The following is a 19251-nucleotide window of genomic DNA, read 5'->3' as shown; positions in this document are numbered from 1 at the left end:
GACTAGACGGACCTTAGTCGGCAAAGTAATGTCGCTGCTTTTGAATATGCTATCTAGGTTGCTCATAACTTTCCTTCCAAGGAGTAAGCATCTTTTAATTTCATGGCTGCAATCACCATCTGCAGTGATTTTGGAGCCCCCAAAAATAAAGACTGACACTGTTTCCACTGTTTCCCCTTCTATTTCCCATGAAGTGATGGGACCAGATGCCATGATCTTCGTTTTCTGAATGTTGAGCTTTAAGCCAAATTTTTCACTCTCCTCTTTCACTTTCATCAAGAGGCTTTTGAGTTCCTCTTCACTTTCTGCCATAAGGGTGGTGTCATCTGCATATCTGAGGTTATTGATATTTCTCCCGGCAATCTTGACTCCAGCTTGTGCTTCTTCCAGTCAGGCGTTTCTCATGATGTACTCTGCATATAAGTTAAATAAGCAGGGTGACAATATACAGCCTTGATATACTCCTTTTCCTATTTGGAACCAGTCTATTGTTCCATGTCCAATTCTAACTGTTGCTTCCTGACCTGCATACAGATTTCTCAAGAGGCAGGTCAGGTGGTCTGATTTTCCCATCTCTTTCAGAATTTTCCACAGTTTATTGTGCTCCACACAGTCAAAGGCTTTGGCATAGTCAATAAAGCAGAAATAGATCTTTTTCTGGAACTCTCTTGCTTTTTCCATGATCCAGCGGATGCTAGCAATTTGATCTCTGGTTCCTCTGCCTTTTCTAAAACCAGATTGAACATCTGGGAGTTCACGGTTCACATATTGCTGGAGCCTGGCTTGGAGAATTTTGAGCATTACTTTACTAGCATGTGAGATGAGTGCAATTGTGCAGTAGTTTGAGCATTCTTTGGCGTTGCCTTTCTTTGGGATTGGAATGAAAACTGACCTTTTCCACTGGTGTGGCCACTGCTGAGTTTTCCAAATTTGCTGGCATATTGAGTGCAGCACTTTCACAGCATCATCTTTCAGGATTTGAAAGAGCTCAACTGGAATTCTATCACCTCCACTAGCTTTGTTCATAGTGATGCTTTCTAAGGCCCACTTGACTTCACATTCCAGGATGTCTGGCTCTAGGTGAGTGATCACACCATCGTGATTATCTGGGTCATGAAGATCTTTTTTGTACAGTTCTTCTGTGTATTTGCCATCTCTTCTTAATATCTTCTGCTTCTATTAGGTCCATACCATTTCTGTCCTTTATTGAGCCCATCTTTGCATGAAATGTTCCCTTGGTATCTCTAATTTTCTTGAAGAGATCTCTAGTCTTTCCCATTCTGTTGTTTTCCTCTATTTCTTTGCATTGATCGCTGAAGAAGGCTTTCTTTTATCTTCTTGCTATTCTTTGGAATTCTGCATTCAGATGCTTATATCTTTCCTTTTCTCCTTTGCTTTTCACTTCCCTTCCTTTCACAGCTATTTGTAAGGCTTCCCCAGACAGCCATTTTGCTTTTTTGCAATTTTTTTCCATGGGGATTTTCTTGATCCCTGTCTCCTGTACAATGTCATGAACCTCATTCCATAGTTCATCAGGCACTCTATCGATCAGATCTAGTCCCTTAAATCTATTTCTCACTTCCACTATATAATCATAAAGGATTTGATTTAGGTCATACCTGAATGGTCTAGTGGTTTTCCCTGTTTTCTTCAATTTCAGTCTGAATTTGGTAATAAGGAGTTCATGATCTGAGCCACAGTCAGCTCCTGGTCTTGTTTTTGTTGACTGTATAGAGCTTCTCCATCTTTTGCTGCAGAGAATATAATCAATCTGATTTTGGTGTTGACCATCTGGTGATGTCTTGCCCGGAAAGTCCCATGGATGGAGGAGCCTGGAAGGCTGCAGTCCATGGGGTCACTGAGGGTCGGACAGGACTGAGCGACTTCACTTTCACTTTTCACTTTCATGCATTGGAGAAGGAAATGGCAACCCACTCCAGCATTCTTGCCTGGAGAATCCCAGGGATGGGGGAGCCTGGTGGGCTGCTGTCTATGGGGTCGCACAGAGTCGGACACGACTGAAGCGACTTAGTAGCTTAGCAGCATAGAGCTTCTCCATCTTTGCTGCAGAGAATATAATCAACCTGATTTTGGTGTTGACCATCTGGTGATGTCCATGTGTAGAGTCTTCTCTTGTGTTGTTGGAAGAGGGTGTTTGCTGTGACCAGTGCATTTTCTTGGCAAAACTCTATTAGTCTTTTCCCTGCTTCATTCTGCATTCCAAGGCCAAATTTGCCTGTCATTCCAGGTGTTTCTTGACTTCCTACTTTTGCATTCCAGTCCCCTATAGTGAAAAGGATATCTTTTTGGGGTGTTAGTTCTAAAAGGTCTTGTAGGTCTTCGTAGAACTGTTCAACTTCAGCTTCTTCAGCGTTACTGGTTGGGGTATAGACTTGGATTACTGTGATATTGAGTGGTTTGCCTTGGAAATGAACAGAGATCATTCTGTCATTTTTGAGACTGCATCCAAGTACTGCATTTCAGACTCTTTTGTTGACCATGATGGCTACTCCATTTCTTCTGAGGGATTCCTGCCCGCAGTAGTAGATATAATGGTCATCTGAGTTAAATTCACCTATTCCAGTCCATTTTAGTTTGCTGATTCCTAGAATGTCGACGTTCACTCTTGCCATCTCTTGTTTGACCACTTCCAATTTGCCTTGATTCACAGACCTGACATTCCAGGTTCCTATGCAATATTGCTCTTTTCAGCATCGGATCTTGCTTCTATCACCAGTCACATCCACAACTGGGTGTTGTTTTTGCTTTGGCTCCATCCCTTCGTTCTTTCTGGAGTTATTTCTCCACTGATCTCCAGTAGCATATTGGGCACCTACTGATCTGGGGAGTTCCTCTTTCAGTATCCTATCATTTTGCCTTTTCATACTGTTCATGGGGTTCTCAAGGCAAGAATACTGAAGTGGTTTGCCATTCCCTTCTCCAGTGGACCACATTCTATCAGACCTCTCCACCATGACCCGCCCATCTTGGGTTGCCCCATGGGCATGGCTAGGTTCATTGAGTTAGACAAGGCTGTGGTCCTAGTGTGATTACATTGACTAGATTTCTGTGAGTATGGTTTCAGTGTGTCTGCCCTCTGATGCCCTCTGGCAACACCTACTATCTTACTTGGGTTTCTCTTACCTTGGGCGTGGGGTATCTCTTCACGGCTACTCCAGCAAAGCACAGCCGCTGCTCCTTACCTTGGATGAGGGGTATCTCCTCCCGCTGCACTTCCTGACCTTCAGTGTGGGATGGCTCCTCTAGGCCCTCCTGCGCCTGCACAGAACTACAGGAGAAAGACACAAAAGCCCCCTCAGGGGCCTGTGGAAGGAGCCCACCCACTTTCCCATCCCAATTACAAAATCTTTGAGAGAGGCATATGCAGGTAAAAGCTGAATGACCGTGGGAATGAAGAGAAAGTGACTTAATCCTTGGTGGTCAGAGCTCAGACAAGCACCTTAGGACCTCCTGTGGGGAAGCCTGCTACCCAAGAGCAGAGAAAGGCTAAGCCAGCCAAGAAAGGAGGACTCAGCCTGTCCATTCAGGCAGAGAGCTCACATTAGCATCTGGGAATCTCAGCATGTTCAAAGGGTATAAGCCCCCAGGAATGACTCCTTGGTCTGAAGGAGGGACCAGGGTTCCCGGGGAGGGAGCTCAGTCTGGGGTGGAGATCAATGGCCCCATGCAGCACAGCAAAGGGGAAGCCCTGATCCAAACCCAAGATGGCTGGCTGGACCCCAGGATGCTGTATTCTGTAGCCGTGACTGTGGGGCTTATGGATATGGGGAGAGGGGAGGAGAGGGTGAGATGCATGGAGAGAATAACATGGAAACTTACATTACCATATGTAAAATAAATAGCCAGTGGGAATTTGCTATATGGCTCAGGAAACTCAAGCAGGGGCTCTGTATCCACCTAGAGGGGTGGGATGGGGCGGGAGATGGGAGGGAGGTTCAAAAGGGAGGGGATATTTGTGTACCCATGGCTGATTCGGGTTGAGGTTTGGGTCTGTTCTTTGTTGTGGTATGTGGGCTTCTCACTGCGGTGGCTTCTCTTGTTGCAGAACATAGGCTGTAAGCACACGGGCTTCAGTAGTTGTGGTTCATGGGCTCAGTTGCTCTGTGGCAGGCAGAACCTTCCTGGACCAGGGATTGAACCTTCGTCCCCTGCATTGGCAGGCAGATTCTTATCTCCTACTAATCTATTCTTGAATGAGACTTGAAGCTATGGCTTTTCTGGTAAGGCAGGGGGTGAGAAGAAGGTGATTCCAGACAGGTAGTGGGATGACTGAGGAAGTGAAATCTTAAACTCAGATACAAAACATGACTAAGTGACTAATACAGGTGTTACAAGGCATGGAATAGAGTTCCCTGTGCTATACAGTAGGTCTTTGCTGTTTATCTGTTTTATATACAGTAGTGTGCATCTGTTCATCTTAACCTCCTAATTTCTCTCTCCCCTCTTAAGTTTTTAATGGACTAGTTGAAGCTTCTAGTCCCATCCTCCCCTTGGGATGTATCTCAGTTGGGAATATGAGGCAGTGAATACTCAGCACAGAAAAGGAATTTAACTAGAGATATTGTATAACACAATAGAATCAGCTTGTTATTGTAGTACTTTGAGTTTCCAATATGAAGAAAAGCATAATTAAGGCCTGTAATGTCTTGCTGAATAGGCATTGCAAGAACAGATGCTGCAAGATTATTAAAGAGAGACTCCGTACAATAATAATGGCAATACTTGGCCTTTATTAAGCATGAAATTGTCTGGCAGGTCCTGTGCGTGTACTTTATATGAATCATCTCACTGAAGGCTCACAAGCCTGTGGAGTTGCTTCCATGGGCATCCCCATGTCACAGAGGAATAAAGCGAAATTCAAAGAATGTCATTCCTTGTAAACACTTCAAACCCATGATGGAGCACTGATGTGGAATTTCCCATGGCAGTGTTAGAGGACTTGGCCGACTTGGCCAGGCAAAACAGTAGTCCCTTGCATGAGTTATCTTACAACAGGAGGTACTGGTAAGGAACTCAGAATTATAAGCTACCACTAACTGGAAGAATTTAGGAAAGGTCAAAAGGAGAGATGACATGCCAGTCCAAATGTCCTGCTAACCTCCCAGAATCCTTTTCACTGGAATCTATCTTGGCTGTTTGAGGCACGCACCACCAGGAAGGACTCTGAGTCAGAATGATTAGCCAGAGACAACCCAGAAACTAACCCCATTACCATAAAATCTGAGATTGGGAGCCAGTTCCCTGGGTTCTCTTGCCCTTCGGCTCTGTATCTGGGTGTCCTTTTCCAATAAAGACTTGCTTTGTCAGCATTTGTGCCTCCTCAGATAATTTGTTTCTGAATGTTAAATAAGAGCCCACTCTCAGACCCTGGAAGAGGTTTCCCTTCCTGCAACAAATGGCGACTCTGGTGGGATCTCTTCTTCACTACAACTGACATCCTGACCACTTGGGGTACACGGAGACCAGCTCACCCACTGGTGGACCAGACCCAGGGGCCACAACTGGGGCCATTTTGTCCCTGATCTCCTCCTGATGTGGATGACTGGCCAGGGTGCCTTGACCAGGGAAGGGACAGGAGATTTTATTGACCTCTTTCCCCTTCCCTCTCTCTTCTTCGTTTCAATCCCTCCTATCCTCCTATTTTTTCTTCTGTCCTGGTCCTGGACACAGGGGTCTGGTTGAAGGGCCTCAGCCTGACCTGAGGGTTGACACCTGATCACCTCTGGTGGGCAGAGAACTCTGACTCTGGTTCAGGTCTGGTATCTGGCCTCTAGTTTCTGGTAGGGTTGGGTTCCCATCCTCCCTTCCTGGAAGCCCAGGGGAAAGTCTCATAACACCTGGGCACCTGCAAGTGACCAACAGGTGTCTGTAAGGGCACCCCCTTAGTTCCTCCACCACCCCCCTCTTCTTTCAATGTGGCCTCATTTCCTCCCTTTGAAATCTTGAAGACCTGAGATATTTCCATATACTCTGTTCATACTTGGATCTGAAGTTCGTGTCTCTGAAGGAGGCTTCCTGAGAGACTGCAATCTCTCATTTTAGGAAATGTTTGATGAGGACAGCCGGATCTGTGTGTATTTTATACTTTGAGTTCTGTGTTGTGATTTGTGATGGCCATTTTACCTTGTGACATGGGGTAATATTGTGTGGTCACCAATTTTGTTTTGACATAAGATAAAGTTAGTTTAGATAAAACTCTTAAAAACTGGTTTCAAAACTAGTTTTTTCTGCATATACAGGTAGTAAAAGCAAGCTTGATCAAACGGCTTTCTGACCCTGAGGGAACAAGTCCTAGTAGATTGAGGAATGAGAAAGTACTAAAAAGAGTTGTGTATGATCAGGGTTTTCTAAGATTGGATTGAATTTAGCTGGGTAAATGGATTTTGTTAGGAATGGGCTAGAACAAGACTGGATTTGGTTTCTCCCTCCAAAGTATTCTAGAAATACTGCTTTTGACAACAGATATTGTGTTTATTTGCCTCTAAATGATTTGCTTTGCTTTTGCAATCTCTTGTTACTTTCAATAAGGAATAAGTATTGTCTCACAGTGACTAAAGATCTTATTTGACCATGTGCTTTGAAAACTTTTTGACAAGTGTCCCAAATACCAAATTTCAATGAAAGTTCTTTTGATTTCCAAGTATATTTGGGATAATTTAGAAGGCCTCTGAAGTATCTTGCATACTGGACTGGATGTATCACAAGCAGGAACCAGTATTGCCAGGAAAAATCACTCTAAAGGCAGAAAGTGAAGAGGAACTAAAGAACCTCTTGATGAGAATCAAAGAGGAGAGTGAAAAAGCTGGCTTGAAACACAATATTAAAAAAAATTAAGATCATGGCATCCAGTCTCATTCAGTTCAGTTCAGTTGAGTTCAGTCGCTCAGTCGTGTCCGACTCTTTGCGACCCCATGAGTCACAGCACGCCAGGCCTCCTGTCCATCACAACTTCCGGAGTTCACTCAAACTCATGTCCATAGAGTCGGTGATGCCATCCAGCCATCTCATCCTCTGTCGTCCCCTTCTCCTCCTGTCCCCAATCCCTCCCAGCATCAGAGTCTTTTCCAATGAGTCAACTCTTCGCATGAGGTGGCCAAAGTACTGGAGTTTCAGCTTCAGCATCAGTCCTTCCAATGAACAACCAGGACTGATCTCCTTCAGAATGGACTGGTTGGATCTCCTTGCAGTCCAAGGGACTCTCAAGAGTCTTCTCCAACACCACAGTTCAAAAGCATCAATTCTTCGGTGCTCAGCTTTCTTCACAGTCCAACTCTCACATCCATGCATGACCACTGGAAAAACCATAGCCTTGACTAGACAGACCTTTGTTGGCAAAGTGATATCTCTGCTTTTGAATATGCTATCTAGGTTGGTCATAACGTTCCTTCCAAGGAGCAAAAGTCTTTTAATTTCATGGCTGCAATCATCATCTGCAGTGATTTTGGAGCCGCCCAAAATAAAGCCTGACACTGTTTCCACTGTTTCCCCATCTATTTCCCATGAAGTGATGGGACCAGATGCCATGATCTTCATTTTCTGAATGTTGAGCTTTAAGCCAACTTTTCTACTCTCCTCTTTCACTTTCATCAAGAGGCTTTTGAGTTCCTCTTCACTTTCTGCCATAAGGGTGGTGTCATCTGCATATCTGAGGTTATTGATCTTTTTCCCGGCAATCTTATGGCAAATAGAAGGGGAAGAAATGGAAGCAGTAACAAATTTTATTTTCTTGGGCTCCACAATCACTGCAGACAGTGACTGCAGCCATGAAATTAAAAGACACTTATTCCTTGGAAGAAAAGCTATGACAAACCTAGACAGCATATTAAAAAGCAGAGACATCACTTTACTGACAAAGGCTAGGAATGGTCTTGGGGATGGAGTGGTAGCACCCAGAGGCAGGTACACAAAAATTTTGTGAGTTACACTTTAAAATTCATTTTCCCTTTCAGATCTTGAATGTTCATGAACTGATCAATGATACCAAGTATAGAACTAATCATAGTCTAAACTATGATTTTTTTCAGTAGTCAAGTACAGATGTGAGAGTTGGACCATAAAGAAGGCTCAGCACTGAAGAATTAATGCTTTCAAGTTGTGGTGCTGGAGAAGGCTCCTGAGAGTACCTTGGACAGCAAGGAAATCAAACCAGCCAATCCTAAAGGAAATAAACCCTGAATATTCATCGGAAGGACTGATGCTGATGCTGATGCAAAGGGCCAACACATTGGAGAAGACCCTGATGGTGGGAAAGATTGAGGGCATGAGGAGAAAGGGTGACAGAGGATGAGATGATTGGATGAGATCACTGACTCAACGGACATGAGTTTGAGCAAACTCCGGGAGGTAGTGAAGGAGAGGGAAGCCTGGTGTGCTGTGGTCCATGGGATCACAGAGTCAGACACAGCTTAGCAGCTGAAAAACAACAGCAAGTTGTAAAGAGGAGTATTCAACTAGGATTATTTGGTTCTTGTGCTTGTGCTTGCTTGAGCTCAGTTGTGTTTGACTCTTTGCGACCCCATGAACTCTAGCCTGTCGGGCTCCTCTGACCATGGGATTTCCCAGGCAAGAATACTGGAGTGGGTTTCCATTTCCTACTCCAGGGATTTTCTGGACCCAGGGATTGAACCCACATCTCTTGTGTCTCCCCATTGTGCCAATAGGTTAAGTTAAATATAATCATTCATAATTCTGGTTACTATAACCAAGTTTCTTTATTGATTACACTGTAATCAGGTGTTTAACCATGACTTTTAAGTCTTTCATCCTTTATAGACACTTTTGTGGGCTTTCCCGGTGACTCAGATGGTAAAGAATCTGCCTGCAATGTGGGAGACTCAGGTTGGATACCTGGGTTGGAAAGATCCCCTGGAGAAGGGAATGGCAACCCACTCCAGTGTTCTTGCCTGGAGAATTCCATGGATGGAGGAGCCTGGTGGGCTCAAGTCCATGGACTCGCAAAGAGTTGGGCACGACTGAGCAACTAACACATTCACATTCATATTCGTACTCTGATGCTGTTTCAAAAACCACTTCCTCATTAAGAGATTCATAGAAAGGTTATGGAAGCACTTCCAACAGTTCCACATCAAGATGATGGCTACATGAGAACTCCAGCCCATACAGATTAAAACACGCAGCTGTCCTACCCCTGGGGCCCCTAGATCAGGCACCCAGAGATTTTCACTCCTTCATAGGCAGTGTTAATGCCCTTCTGCTTCCCGTAAGAGTACGGGAGTAAAGTTTCTGAGGGGGGAATGAAACAGGAGAGAAGGGGCAGGGCACAATGTTTAAAAGGACATCCACAGGATATGATGATACTGGTAGAACCAACTAGGGCCAAGATGGCAGAGTTGACTTCCACTAGACCTTGAGCCTCCGGAGAAAGGGATGGCACCCCACTCCAGTACTCTTGCCTGCAAAATCCCATGGACGGAGGAGCCTGCCAGGCTGCAGTCCATGGGGTCGCGAAGAGTCGGATACGACTGAGTGACTTCACTTTCACTTTTCACTTTCCTGCATTAGAGAAGGAAATGGCAACCCACTCCAGTGTTCTTGCCTGGAGAATCCCAGGGACGGGGGAGCCTGGTGGGCTGCCGTCTATGGGGTCGCACAGAGTCGGACACGACTGAAGCGACTTAGCAGCAGCAGCAGCAGACCTTGAGCCTCAGTTTATGCTCACTGTAACATATCAACAAGCTAACTTACATACCCACCAGCGCTGGCTAAGTGAATAACCACAGTTTCACAGTGGTTATGATTCTATCTGACAGTGTTCTAAACTTGGGATATTTTTAACAAAACTTCCTGAATCAAATTCTAATGAAGTCCTCTTGACTTCTAGCTAACTTTGGGATGCTTTGACAGGCCACCGAAACATCCCAAAGAGATTTATTAAATTAATTAGGTTCATTTGATATGTTAAGTTACATGGAAAGCATTACCAAATGAGTAATAAATAGCCTTAGGTTATATTGTATGGAAAATGTTACTAATATAAACATTCTAAAAATTATATGAAGTTCCAAAAATTCTGACATGTCCTGGTAAAATGTTATTGGTCATAATTCTAGTTATTATCTGCAAGTGTTGTTTGTCACAGAAGTAATCAATTTACTTTGCCAATTGCATTGTAATCAGATTTTAAAGATGCCTTCTTCAGTCTTTTGTCATTATAGACAGTTATGATTTTACTCTGATGCTTTTGAAAAAGTGCTTCTTTGTCAGGAAGATTTATAGAAAGGACTTCTGGATAAATACAGCTTTCAGACCATAGTGCTAAACTGTATCAGATGCCCCACGACTTGCAACCAGGGAAGTATGCATACTGGAAAAGACATAATTTAAAGGACCATCTCCAACTTGGATGGAAGGACCCTTATCTGTCTCTAAGGCACTCTTATCTCATGCACAGTGAAACTGAAGGAAATTGACTCTTGAATTAATTTCCACTCACAAAGGCCCCTTGCACTGGACTTGCCTATAGAGAGAAAGACTGACTTCAAAATTACTTTAAAGTGACTCGCAAACAGAGGAGAAACTCCACTCACACCAGGATGAGAAGAAGACACTCTCAGAAGCAGACAGCTCCCCCAAGATCCTCAGCCTGACTTGCGTGATCATTTATAAGGTTTTCTTGACTTCTTGGACCCTTGTATGTGAATCAAATGTTTTTCTATCATAGGCCTGATCCCATGCTAGTTTTAGAAATCAACCTAATTGTTGGGTTTCTGCCCAATTACTTATGTCTAGTACTTCTGAGTTTCCTTGGTGAATTTCTCCACTCCAAGGCTTTAATTGGTTGGCCTTGATGAAATTTACCTCAAAAAATTATAGTCATGTTCAGATCACTCTGATATCACTAGATGGAATCATTTCACCTAGCCAATTAATAATGTCTGCTCTGACCCTGGCCATAAATATGAGTTTTCTTCTGTCTGATTTCTCAAACTATATCAGAGCAACAAGCAAAATTTCAGCCAAAGAATACAATTTCTCACAATTATGGGATGGGTTTTTGTAGAGAACACCAGGCTATGTAATTTAAGTGTAAAGTCTCCTCTTTGTTGGGAGGAACTAAATCATATTAAAGATAATCAATGTAGTAACACCAGAAAACTGGGTTGTGTGTCTCATGGACAATGCCAAAATACAATTTGCCTGAAAGGTATGGATTGGTAGAGAACAGTCTAAGTCAAACGACCTGGGATACACTCAGTTCATTTCAGTTCAGTCGCTTAGGCATGTCCAACTCTTTGTGACCCCATGAATCACAGCACACCAGGCTTCCCTGTCCATCACCAACTCCAGCAGTTCACCCAAACTCTTGTCCATAGAGTTGGTGATGTCATCCAGCCATCTCATCCTCTGTCGTCCCCTTCTCCTCCTGCCCCCAATCCCTCCCAGCGCCAGGGTCTTTTCCAATGAGTCAACTCTTCGCATGAGGTGGCCAAAGTACAGGAGTTTCAGCTGCAGCATCAGTCCTTCCAATGAACATCCAGGAATGATCCCCTTTAGGATGGACTGGTTGGATCTCCTTGCAGTCCAAGGGACTCTCAAGAGTCTTCTCCAACACCACAGTCCAAAAGCATCAATTCTTCGGCACTCAGCTTTCTTCACAGTCCAACTCTCACATCCATATATGACCACTGGAAAAACCATAGCCTTGACTAGATGGACCTTTGTTGGCAAAGTAATGTCTCTGCTTTTGAATATGCTATCTAGGTTGGTCATAACTTTCCTTCCAAGGAGTAAGCGTCTTTTAATTTCATGGCTGCAGTCACCATCTGCCGTGATTTTGGAGACCAAAAAGATAAAGTCTGACACTGTTTCCCCATCTATTTGCCATGAAGTGATGGGACCAGATGCCATGATCTTAGTTTTCTAAATGTTGAGCTTGAAGCCAACTTTTTAACTCTCCTCTTTCACTTTCATCAAGAGGCTTTTAGTTCCTCTTCACTTTCTGCCATAAGGGTGGAGTCATCTGCATATCTGAGGTTATTGATATTTCTCCCGGCCATCTTGATTCCAGCTTGTGCTTCTTCCAACCCAGTATTTTTCGTGATGTCCTCTGCATATAAGTTAAATAAGCAGGGTGACAATATACAGTCTTGATGTACTCCTTTTCCTATTTGGAACCAGTCTGTTGTTCCATGTCCAGTTCTAACTGTTGCTTCATGGACTACACCTAATGGAAGTTCTTGGCTTAATTCTTCCTCATGACTGTAATAATACTGCTAGCTATGTCATTTGTATTTCACCCATTTTACAAAATAGCTGCTTCTTGCATCATCAAATGTGTGACTGAGCTTCTGATAAAATAATAAATAGTTTCATATAAAATCAGTAGCTATAATTGTGTGTTAATAGATATGGGAAGAAGGAACAAGAGATAATATTTTCCTGGACCATAAGAGGCTAATATAGACAGGTGGTCTAGAGAATTTAGGGTACTGGTTTATAGTAACAGTGCATTGAGTGGCCTATCAGGGAAATCTTTGCCAGACCTGGGAATGAGCATTCTCAACACCATGGGAGAAAATAGTCACGAAAGGCAGGCCCCCAAATTTATGATCATGAAGGGGTCATGCCAGCTGGAAACTGGCACTTGCCATCTACCGCTGCAAAGATTAACTTATGATCATTGCAGCTTCTGACCTTCGACACCCCTGAAAGGAGTTCAGTGTGGAGATCAGGAATGAGGCCCTCTGTGCTTTGGGAAAAGCCAGCAGAATTGGCCTTCAGATAGTTAAACATTTTCAGGAGGCTATTTTATGGGTCCGACTTCTTGCATCTTCTCATACCTAGAGAAACACCAACATTGTTAATGGTGACATCTGCTTTGGCTATTAAGGATAATATTACAATTGAAAGTCAAAATGGAGTAGCTATAGCTCAGACATCCAAGGAAATTTCTAGGTGACACTATGAGTGCGATTTCAGAAAAGTTCTTGTATTGCTAAGAAGCTGAGTTTTCTAAGCTATGTCAGTCTTGGGTGCCACCAGACATTCTCAGAATGATGTCTGCTGGCAGCTAGCAACTTTACTTTTTAAAGTTTTCCTCTTGTAACTATTACATTTCTGCTGCTGCTAAGTTGCTTCAGTCATATCTGACTCTGTGTGACCCCACAGACGGCAGCCCACCAGGCTCCCCTGTCCCTGGGATTCTCCAGGCAAGAAATTACATTTCTATATAAAGGAAATTGCTTTAGATTGTACACTAAGAAAAACAACAGACATGTGTGATGACCAAAAGCACCTGTTATCTATATGTTGATATCACGTTAAAGTTGAAACCTACTTCGATAAAACTAGATAACTGGTTACTTGGCTACAAGTGCCCCCAAAGTGCCAGGTCCAGACTGGGTTTCAGGCTTAGTCTTCTGAAAAGGAAGGAGATTTATTTTGTCTATTAAAATTCTAGTTATTACTCCTCCAACTACTTCTGATTGGGTCTGTTACATCAAAATGGCAGACCAAGGGACTGAGACTTTAATTAAACAAGACTCAGATCCGGGACTTGGAACTCAGACATATTTTGAATTCAGTGTCTATTCTCCAAATTGAGGCAGAACTGTGCTCCATTTTGACAGGAAGTTATCAGAACTATAGTTGCTCAGTTCTCTGAATTAAAACTGAGCAGGACTCTGGGACTCTGGAGTACAAATCCTTTCTGTGTCCCATTTCTTGTTTGTAGGATATAAGCTTTATTCTGCCTCCTTGGCACCCCACTCCAGCACTCTTGCCTGGAAAATCCCATGGACAGAGGAGCCTGGTGGGCTGCAGTCGAGAAGAGTCGGACATGACTGAGCGACTTCACTTTCACTTTCCACTTTCATGCATTGGAGAAGGAAATGGCAACCCACTCCAGTGTTCTTGCCTGGAGAATCCCAGGGACGGGGGAGCCTGGTGGGCTGCCGTCTATGGGATCTCATAGAGTCAGACACGATTGAAGCGACTTAGCAGCAGCACTAGCAGTGACCTTCTCTGAGTTCCAAAGGGCAGATTCAGACAATTACTAATCAGGGAAGGGAGGGAATGCAGAAACAGAGGAGGAGCAGTCAGGTGGTTCTTACTTGGGGGCAGGTCCTGGTTCCTACTCAAGGAATATGCATAACAATATCTTTGAGCTTTTCTGCTGAACTTGAGCCCTCACCCAGGTCGGGGATGGTAACTTTAGGCTGAATGCAAGATTCCTGGGGCACCAACCTTTTACCTCAAGAGCAACCAATCAGAAGAAAGTCACACATCCTGCAGTCCTCACCCCAAATTTTACCTTCTTTTTCTGGGCCCAGTGATGACTATCCTGTTAGCCCTCCTGTTTGGCCCCTGTTTCATCTCCGACAGTTTCAGGCTAAATTGCTATTACTATGAGGGTGAATGCTAGTTTTTAGGCAGGACTATACCCATTCTCCAGAGAAAGCAATGGCACCCCCCTCCAGTACTCTTGCCTGGAAAATCCCATGGGCGGAGGATCCTGGTAGGCTGCAGTCCATGGGGTCGCTAAGAGTCAGAAACGACTGAGTGACTTCACTTTCGCTTTTCACTTTCCTGCATTGGAGAAGGAAATGGCAACTCACTCCAGTGTTCTTGCCTGGAGAATCCCAGGGACAGACAGCAGCCTGGGCTGCCGTCTATGGGGTCGCATGAAGTCAGACACGACTGACGTGACTTAGCGGCGGCAGCAGCAGCAGCAGCATACCCATTCTCAGCAGCAAGTAGTTACGGAAGAAAGAAACCTCCACCCCAATTCCTAAGAAGTATCTTGAGTATGAAGTCTCTCGGGGAAGAGTCATTAGGGAAATGTTGGCTGAAATCACCCACCCTAGCCATGCACTATAGTAACCATTTGCATGACTTGTTTTACGACAGGAGGTCCTGGTAAGGAACAAGGAACTAACACACCATCACCGAAAGACACCGAGGCACCACAAGTCCTACCTACCTCCCAGAATCCTCCTCACTGAAATTCATCTTGTATTACCAGGAAGAAGCTGGAGTCAGAATGATTGGCCAGACCATCTGGAAACTCACCCCACCACCATAGATCCCAGGACTGTGAGTCAAGTGGCAGAGCAGAGATCCTGGGTTCCCTTACCCTCTTGCTCTACACCTGGGCATCACTTGCCCATAAAGTCTCTTGCTTTGCCAGCATGTGTGTCTCCTCAGACAATTCATTTTCAAGTATTAGACAAGAGCTCACTTTCAGACCCTGGAAGTGGTCCCCCTTCCTGCAACACTTGAACCACAGTTCCTCAAAGGCACCGGGGAAACCAGGGCCAAGTTGTGATGGACTAATAAATGACGGGTTAAAAAGTATTCCCAAACTCTCCAGTTTGGTATTTGCATATCCAAGAAACCATTCCCAAGTCTAAAACCAGTTGTGAAATAGAACAATAAATTAGAGCTTCTGGGCACTCTCTGGAGAGCTTCTGTTTGATACTCTTCCTGCTTTACTGCCTCCTGCCCCACCCTCCTTTCTGATGACACTGAGAGTATAAACTGGGGCCGGCATCTGCCCCTACACCACACCAGAGGCCAACATGAAAACAGGCACCATTTTCGTTCTGGTGGCTTTCATCATCATGGGGCTGGAGGGGGCCTGTGCTCAGAGACCTCCTATCAAAGGTAAGGGTGCTGAAGTGAATCCTTCCTGGCAGCAGAGAAGGCTCAGAGCCCAGTGTTAGACTTGGAGACGGTTTGGCCTGGAAGCATCCATGCCCCCACTGCAGAGGGGAGAGTCAACATTGATCAGACACATTTCTTTTAATCTAAATGAGCATTTACCCTGTTTCCAATTCTCTTTATCAGATTGGGTTGGATTTGATTACCAACCCATCTGTTGGTAAAATAGATAAATAGATAGCCAATGGGGATTCGATCTATGACTCAGGGAATTCAAACCAGGCTCTGTTACAATCTAGAGGGGTGGGGACGGGTAGGAGGTTCAAGACGGAGCGGGCATATGTATACCTATTGCTGACTCATGTTGATTTTTGGCAGAAACCAACACGATACTGTAAAGCAATTATCCTTCAATCAAAAAGAAATAATTTAATTTTTAAAAAAAGTTGTGGGTAAAGTGTAAGGTTCTCTCTAGTTAAGACACGTGCCTGAAAGTGGGACTCCATAGCAACCTGCAGAAAAACACAGGGTGTGTGAGTGGAGAGAGAAATCTCTGTAAGCAGGGACTTCTCTAAGATCTTCTTACACAGCAAGAAAAAGAGGGCTATGACTGTACAGGTTTCTTGTCTTCTGAGTCTGTGTAGCTTTGGGAGCAGAAGAACTCTCTCTGAAGGCACAGACTCTGGCCTTACGAGTGAGAGAGGAGCAGTGGGGGCTGAAGGAGGAGTCCAGAGCACAAAGGAAGCAACGGAAGAGGCGGGAGTCCTGCCAGTGACGAGGGTTTCAGATTCTCAGCCTCAGTTCTCAAACCTGTCTTAGTCTGCATTCCAGGCTCCACAAAAACCACCCTGTTTTTTGTTTCAGGACAGCAGAGACCTGGATTCTGCCCAGAGGTGCCCAAAGATTCTCCGGGGATTTGTCTTCATGGGTGTTCAGGAGATGATTCCTGTCCCAAGGGAATGAAATGCTGCAGCAATGGATGTGGCTACATCTGCAAAAAGCCTGTCTTCAAGGTGAGTACAAATCAGCCAAGAGCTGGCCAAGGCTGCCAACAGCACCCCAGTGGACTTTTCTGGAACAGAGGGCTGCTCACATGTCCACTGCACATGGGAATCTGGAAAACTCCGAGAGAAAGAGGCTGGAGACAGCTGGCTGCATCATCTAAGGCCTCCTCCTTGAAGAGGAGCCCTATCCCAGGAGAGCCCTGATGAGTTCAGATGAGATATGTATCCATGACCCTAGATGCACAGGTCATTTTAAAAATACGTATTTATTTATTTATTTTGGCTGCATCAAGTCAATTACCACATGTAGGATTTTTGTTGCGGTGTTTGGGCTTCTCTCTTGTAGCATGCCAGCGTAGTTTCCCCAGGGCATGTGGGATCTTAGTTCCCCAACCAGAGATCAAACCTTGGTCCCCTCCACTGGAAGTTGGATTCTTAACCACTGAACCACCAAGGAAGTCTTTCACAGGTTACTCGTAACCAAGGGCATCCCACTTTCCTTCTCTCCCCACCTCCCGCAAAGGGGCTAAAGTTTTCCTGGAAATGGGTCATCCTTGGAGGAGGAAGGAAGGGAAGGGGAACCCCATGGGACAGAGTATCTCCTGTGTCAGGCAGGTGTGGTGCTAGAGTTGCAACAAAAAGACAAGAACAACAGGGTGAGAGAGACATAGCTAGATAAATAATTACAGCCTAGTGTGCAGAGTGCTTTAGGTACGGCTTGCCTAAGATCTGTGGGAGCAAAGAGAGAAGTCATTGGCTTTGCCTCGAGGGAGAGGATTGGGAAAGTTGTCTGAGAGTGGAGAACATTGAGGGAGCATAAAGGATGCAGAAATTAGCTGGAGGAAGACAGGGCAGTTGAGAGGGTGGAAGGAGTATGGGTCCTCCACTGGAGATGGGGAGGTGATGGTGGTAGAAAGAGGTTGTAGATCTCAGGGGGATGGTGGAGGCCATCCATGCCAGAGTCCAGTGAGGAGAGAGAGGTTCCTGCTCAAGGGTTTGGTAAACTTCTGGATGTTTCTAAGCACAGTTAAGTGAACGTGAAAGTCGCTCAGTCGTGTCTGACTCTTTGCGACCCCATGGAATAGTCTATGGAATTCTCCAGGCCAGAATAATAGATGGGGTAGCAGTTCACTTCTTCAGGGGATTTTCCAACCCAGGGATCAAATCCAGGGATCCCACACTGCAGGCAGATTCTTTACCAGCTGAGCCACCAGGGAAGCCCAAGAATACTGGAGTGGGTAGCCTATCCCTTCTCCAGTGGCTCTTCCCAACCCAGGAATTGAACTGGGGTCTCCTGCATTGCAGGCAGATTCTTTACCAGCTGAGCTCCCAGGGAAGCCCATGCATAGTTAACATCATGATAAAATCTGTATTTTAGAAGGGTGACTCTGGCGGCCGTGGGAAAGCTGGACTGGAGGTTTACTGAGCATGCCTGGAGACCAGTGCTAGAAGATTTCTCATGAATCCATGAATTCGATGCTTGGCATGGTGACAGAACACTCCTGGCTATTTCCTATTCCTGGAATTGGAGCCCTGGAAGATGAAGATCTAAAATGGTGGAATGATTGCTTTCTAAAGAGCTTGTGTCCAAAATAAACTGTCTCTATGGCATTATTCAGGCTGTGTCCTTCTTTCCGTTTAGGCATTCTGGTGGCCCTTCTTGGGCTAGCAGGACCATATGTGTACATTGCAGTGGGTCCATAAAGACAGGACATTTAGGAAACCAACAGATCAGAGGCAAATTCCTCCCAGCCAGCTCCTTTCCTCCTTGCATGTCTCTGTGTCTAGACAGAGCAGAAGGCACGAGAATATTTTCTCAAGCGTTCTGTGAATATGATTTTGGTCAAGCAAAAAAAAAAAAGAGTGACTGTGTAGCACATAGGAGGCCTGTTGCAGTAGCCTTTATTAGGGCAAGGCTCCAAAGGAGCAGGAGCAAGGGTGGGGATACCCCATTCCAAGGCAGCACACAGACATCTAGCAGGACCGGATGCCTAACTCTGGGGGAGTGACCCTGATCCTTGGGGTGTGGGTGACATGAGTTGGGAAATGCCAACTGCTGTCCCGGAATGATGAGCAGTTAGTATACAGTTAGGAGATGGGCTCTGGGGCTGGAACCTTCGATTCAGACTTTGCCTGAGGAAGAGGATAAAACTTCGTCTCTCAAAGATTCTGGCAAAAATGATGACCTGGACTTGACTGCTGCATGTTTTATTTCTTCTTTCCACCGAGACCCTTGCGCTTACTTGCTCAGTGTGGGCCTTAGTATCTGTGTGTCCTGCTCACCAGCACTGCTCTTGTGCATCTTATAACCCCAGTGGCCTGTGGCCTCACTTGTCCGTGCATCAGAATGAGGGCAAATCCGCACTGAAATCCTCTTTCACTGGCTGGTCATCCCCATCCCAGACCATTCCAGGCTCCTGTCTCCCTTGGTCATTTATGTGGGTTCATGAGAATATCCATCAGGTTCACCTGTTATCTGCCGTTCTGAACGCCAAGGTATGACCTACCCCTGCAAAGATACTTGAGGATGGCATCCTACAACTTCCACTTACGTTTCTGCCCCCCAGACAGTCCAGATGTTCTTGGAAATTTGTTTGTACTTTTT

The 19251-nt window shown here is 45.0% G+C and overlaps 1 protein-coding gene across 1 annotated transcript; it reads left to right on the top strand.

The window, feature by feature from the left end:
* Nucleotides 1–15560: 15560 nt before the first annotated feature.
* Nucleotides 15561–18203, top strand: LOC138414632 (WAP four-disulfide core domain protein 18-like). Its single transcript, XM_069542371.1, has 3 exons — nucleotides 15561–15645; nucleotides 16507–16655; nucleotides 18025–18203. Exons 1-3 carry the CDS (start codon nucleotides 15561–15563, stop codon nucleotides 18070–18072), a joined length of 282 nt encoding a protein of 93 aa, XP_069398472.1. The 3' UTR covers nucleotides 18073–18203.
* Nucleotides 18204–19251: the final 1048 nt, after the last annotated feature.

The sequence above is a fragment of the Ovis canadensis genome, chromosome 11, assembly GCF_042477335.2.
Source record: "Ovis canadensis isolate MfBH-ARS-UI-01 breed Bighorn chromosome 11, ARS-UI_OviCan_v2, whole genome shotgun sequence".
NCBI classification, from domain to species: Eukaryota; Metazoa; Chordata; class Mammalia; order Artiodactyla; family Bovidae; genus Ovis; species Ovis canadensis.
Note: the sequence above shows the minus strand (reverse complement) of the source record. Positions and strands in the feature narration are given on the sequence as shown.